The sequence below is a fragment of the Otolemur garnettii genome, unplaced genomic scaffold (genome assembly GCF_000181295.1).
Source record: "Otolemur garnettii isolate 467f Iridium unplaced genomic scaffold, OtoGar3 scaffold00001, whole genome shotgun sequence".
NCBI classification, from domain to species: domain Eukaryota; kingdom Metazoa; phylum Chordata; class Mammalia; order Primates; family Galagidae; genus Otolemur; species Otolemur garnettii.
The window spans coordinates 30663090-30668228 of NW_003852396.1; the positions used below are offsets into that span (position 1 = coordinate 30663090).

The window sequence follows — 5139 nt, forward strand, 5'->3', positions numbered from 1 at the left end:
GAGACATAGCCTCAAGCTGTCACCCTGAGTAGAGTGCAGTGGCATCACAGCTCACAGCAACCTCCAACTCCTGGGCTCAAGCGATTCTCCTGCCTCCCCCTCCCTAGTAGCTGGGATTACAGGTGTCTGCCACAACGCCCACTATTGCAACCCTCAGAAAGGCCCCCACCTCCACCCCTGGCAAGGAAGCTACTTTACTACTTACTCTTTTGCTCCGTAGGGCTGACCTTAGCTACTATCACTTCTTAACTTTGCAGAGTGTTCCAGGATTTATGACGTGGCCTTGTTGATCCTGGAAGGCTGTGTGCTCGGACAGGCGTGGAGAATTGGGCATTGTGGGCAGGAGGGCAGGCCCTGAGGAGTTAGGGGTGGGACCCTCTAGTCTTAGAACAGTCTCAGTCTGGCAGGAGCCCTCAACCCAAGTCTCGGACTCTTCAGCACCCAGTGTGAGTGTTTCTTAGTGAGCCCCCAACCCATCCTTGATGCTGAGCTAGACTAGTGGACTGGGGTCTCCTTAATGGAGGGAAGTATGAGTCCCAAGGGGAGATTTTGTCCTGGATCTTTTAATACTAAGCCATCTCTGTCTGCCTTTGCTTGCTGCAAAAGTGAGTCCAGCTTAAGGGGTCATAATGGTTGGGGGCAGTAGGGGTTAGGAAGGAGTTCTCTGTTAGAGGTGAGAAGGGAGTGGAAGAAGCTCTACCCTGGTTGGGTCTAGGTCTGATCTGGACAGCGGCTTCCAAGGTCTGGCCCAGACAGCAGGCTCAAATTGAGTGGAGGAAGTTCCCATGACCCTCAGATTCCCCCAAACCTTGAACTGAGTGACACTGGTTCATCTGGGGGGATCTGGGCCTCTACAGGGACCCTGATATTTTGGGATCAAGATACTGTTGGCCTGAGGCTTGGATCATTCAGAGCCTGGGGGTGGAATGGCTGGCAGACTATGGCCTCATCAAAATTGGTTTCAGGGCATTTCTACTGTTCCTAGTTTAACTTGGGTGAGGAGCAGGAATGTGGTCAGACAGGGTCAGTGGGAGGGCTTCAGCCAATTTGAGCCAAGGGTCCTTTGTCTAGATTATTTGGCCTGAAGGAAGCCTTGATGTAGAGCCTTAAATTGTCAGGTAGCAGGAGGCCTTTCCTGGTGTTTGAGGTCCAGACTTCAGTTTTTCCTTCTGTGGAATGGGAATAATAACCTTTCTACTGGCTTGGTGCCCGCAGCTAAGTGGTTAAGGCACCAGCCACATACATGGAGGCTGGCGGGTTCAAACCTGTCCTGGGCCTGCAACAAAAAAATATCCGAGCGTTGTGGCGGGCGCCTATAGTCCCAGCTACTTGGGAGGTTAAGTAAGAGAATCGCTTAAGCCCAAGAGTTTGAGGTTGAGCGGTGCCTATGGCTCAAAGGAGTAAGGTGCTGGCCCCATATGCCAAGGTGGCGGGTTCAAACCCAGCCCCAGCCAAAAAACTGCAAAAAAAAAAAAAGTTTGAGGTTGAGGTTGCTGTGCGCTGTGACTTCACAGCACTCTACAAAGGGTGAATAGTAAGACTCTGTCTCAAAAAAATAAAATAACCTTTCTACTATTGATCCTTCTCAGTGGTTGTGAGGGTTTTGAGAGTGAGGTAGACCACCAGACCTTCCAGACCTCCCATGTGTAGGCCACTGGGCACCTCTATTCTCTAGGCTCTTCAGGATGTAGACCTACTATATTAGTATGCCAAGGGGATTCCTAAGAGCTGACCTTTCCTGTTTTTTTTTTTGTTGTTGTTGTTGTTTGTTTTTTGCAGTTTTTGGCCAGGGCTGGGTTTGAACCCGCCACCTTCGGCATATGGAGCCGGTGCCTTACTCCTTTGAGCCACAGGCCCCGCCCCTGACCTTTCCTGTTTTTGCTGCGCCTTCTTCTGTATATTGTTTTCCTTTTTTCCCTGTGGAATGAGAATAATAACCCATTCCCTGTGGAATGGGAGGAAAGGGAATGAGCCTTTCTTCCCTTTCTGGTCTGGCTGTTTTGTATACCCTGGAGAGCCAGCTCTGGAAAAGTCCCTACTTTCTCAGGTCCAGGTATCCCACCTGGCCCCAAGTTGTGTCCCTTGCCCTGCTTGGGCCACTCCCTACAGGATGTTCTCTGCGGCCTCCCAGCCCTTGGACCCCGATGGAACTGTGTTCCGGCTCCGCTTCACAGCCATGGTCTGGTGGGTCATCACTTTCCCCGTGTTCGGCTTCTTCTTCTGCATCATCTGGTCCCTGGTGTTCCACTTTGAGTACACGGTGGCCACTGACTGTGGGGTGAGTGCCAAGCCCCTGGGTCAGGGCCAGGTCAGGAGATGGCGATAAGGGTGGAATCAGAGAGTGGAAAGAAGGTTGAAAGTAGGAGAGAGGACAAAATGGGAGGGAGGGCAAGTCCAAGTTAGGGAGACTATAGGGAGAGAGAGACAGAGAGTAGAATTACAGTCCTTTTGGAGTTGGAAGAGGATTATAAAAAGTGCAAGGAGCAGGGGAAGTGGGTAATGGGGGGAAGAAAAGGGATTGGAATGGGCATGACAGATCATGAAAGAGAGAAGGAGGATGAAGAAAGACCAGACTGAAAATGAAGCCAGGATTAGCTGGGAGTTGTGGTGGCTGCCTGTAGTCTCAGCTACTTGGGAGGCTGAGGCATGAGTATGAGCCCAGGAGTTTGAGGTTGCCATGAGCCAGGCTGATGCCACGGTACTCTAGGCTGGGGCAAGAGAGTGAGACTGTCTCCAAAAAGAAAGAAAAAAGAGAAGCCAGGACTGAAAAGGTGAGATGAGACCAGGACATAGGAGATGTAGCAGGTGGCTTTGGTGGCTTTAAGGGAACCGACTATGGAGGATCCTTAGCCCTGATGGGATCCTTGAGCTATGTTGTTTCCACTGATAGCTCCATGCCTCACAACATGTAGCTATTCAGGGCTCTGCTAGCCAGAAATGGATGAACTTCTTGCTTCCTAGACCAGTCCTATGTGCCCTGTGTGGTAGAGGTTCTATGACAGGGAATTGAGTATGGGCTTGTCCTTAGTATCTCCTTCCTATAAGACTTAGTCCTTAGACACAGAAAGCATAATACAGTGAGCTGGAATTCCTATTATGATAAAAGGGAGTATAGGGAATAGGGTTTAGAGGAAGCTGCACTAAACGAGCTTGGACATTGGAGAAGACTTTCTTCTTGGAGGAGAGGACGTTGTTGCTCTAAGGGTGAAGAAAAATCTTTGTGAATGCCAGGCTGATGACTTTGGATTTTAGCCAGAGGGTAGTGGGGAGGTTTGGAAAGATTTTAAACAGCAGAGAGACATGGCCAGATTTGTGCTTTAGAAGATCATTCTGGTCCCTGAATAAAGATCTAAGGACAGGGGCAAGAGTAGGAAGACCAGTGAAGAGGCTAGTACAATAGCTCATGCTACTGGGGAAACCAGAGCTAAGATAGGGACTGTGAGGATAGAGAGGAGGAGATGGAGTCTAGAGAGGAGTAGGAAGTAGGATTGATGGGAATTGGAAGTTTTTTGTCCAGTTGGCAAGGAGCAGGGGACAGTAAACTATATAGAGAAGTTATCTGTAATTTAGTAGGACTTTTAGCAGGGGCTAAATGATTAACCTAATGGTGACATATGAAGTGCTATAGTAGCGGAATTTTTGGAACCCTTCCTTTATAGCATTTGAGTTTCTGATCTGCTGTCCTGTTGGAAAGGGTTCACTTACCCATTTTTTAGTCCCCTTAGCTCTGGGCTTATGGGAAAGTTTGAGGTGAGCTGTGTACCTGGTCTCTGATAGCTCCTGGTGTTGCTTGCTGCTGGCACAACCGGTGAGTGGAGAACTTGTGTGTTAGAGATGGGACTGAGGGTAGGAGTATATGTATCTGAGTGTGTGTGTGTGTGTGTGTACATGTGTGTACATATGATGGAAGAGATAATCCCTGCTCTTAGAATCTTGCCTCTTCCTCTAATGTGAAAGGAGCTTGTGAAGACAAAACCAACAGCCTGTCTCTTTCTTCCTCCTGAGGCCTCCCCCAAACTCTGTATCATCTCTACCTGATACCTGTTCCCAACATGGGTCAGAGTTCAGGGCCCTTGGATGCTTTTGGCTTGCCCAGTCAAGCCGTAAATGCTGGTTCTATCCTCTTAAAGTAGTTGAGATTGGAGAGAAGTTTTCAGAATGAATATGGAGGCAACACTCTCACTGTCCTCACTCAAGGGAACAGAGAGGCAGGAAAATTAAGTAAGGAGGCTTAGAGTTTCCTGAAGAGTTTGTGAAGACATAGTTCCTACTTTCAACTATACGCAGGCCTTCTCATGCTTAAAAAAAAAGGCCATGTACGATAATGTGAAACTCTGTCTCTACAAAAAAACAAAAACAAAAAACCCTTTCCCCCATTAAAAAAAAATGGCCATGTAGTTCACAGCCTCTTTGTAGGCTTTTCAGGGAAATTTATCTTTTGAAAGCTATTACTTACTATACCTACTACATTCCAGACACTGCAGATGCCTTACATACATCATATGTAGAATTCATAATCAGCCTGGAAGGTAACTAGTGCTAATATGCATTTTACCAATGAGGAAGTTGGAGCTCAGAAAGGTAAAGTGACTTGCTCAAGGTCACCCATCCATCTAATAAAGGCCAGAGATGCAGAGTTAGAGTTGCAGGCCTAGAATGCAGAGTTAACTTTGTGCAGCCCCAAAGCCTGCCTGCTGGATCTTTACTGATTACTTACTGATTACACTGAGTTTGGTCACAAGCTATGATATCTCAAGCTCTAGCCTTAAGAGCAGCATCTTTTCCCCAAGAGCTCTGTACTGAGCCTCCTCTGATAGTGATGAGGAGAAGCCATCTCCTTTTTGTGGAGGCTGTGGGGCCCTGGCCCTGGGTAGTCCTGCTCCTGGCTTACCCCTGTCCTGTGAATAGCCTCCAACATTGCTCACCTTTCCAGCAGTCTGGAGACCCGAACAGCATTTTCATTGGAAAAAAGGAAAGGATCTTGCATAACTCTCTCTCTCTCTGAAGACTGATCCCTCAGCTTGGCGCCTGTGGCTCAAGTGCCTAAGGCACCAGCCACATACACCTAAGGTGGCGGGTTTGAATCCAGCCCAGGCCCACCAAACAACAATGATGGCTGCAACCAAAAAATAGCTGGGC

General features: G+C 48.4%; 1 protein-coding gene across 2 annotated transcripts in view; it reads left to right on the forward strand.

Annotated features, from left to right (window-relative positions):
• PGAP2 (post-GPI attachment to proteins 2) overlaps positions 1–5139 on the forward strand; it is a 15766-nt gene that overhangs the window by 6402 nt on the left and 4225 nt on the right. The window contains exon 2 of one of the 2 annotated variants that reach the window (XM_023511287.1): positions 2074–2278. The exons of the other annotated variant lie outside the window; for it this stretch is intronic. Coding sequence (XP_023367055.1) covers positions 2074–2278 — 205 coding nt within the window. The remainder of the gene's footprint in view (positions 1–2073; positions 2279–5139) is intronic. 2 annotated transcript variants of the gene reach the window in all.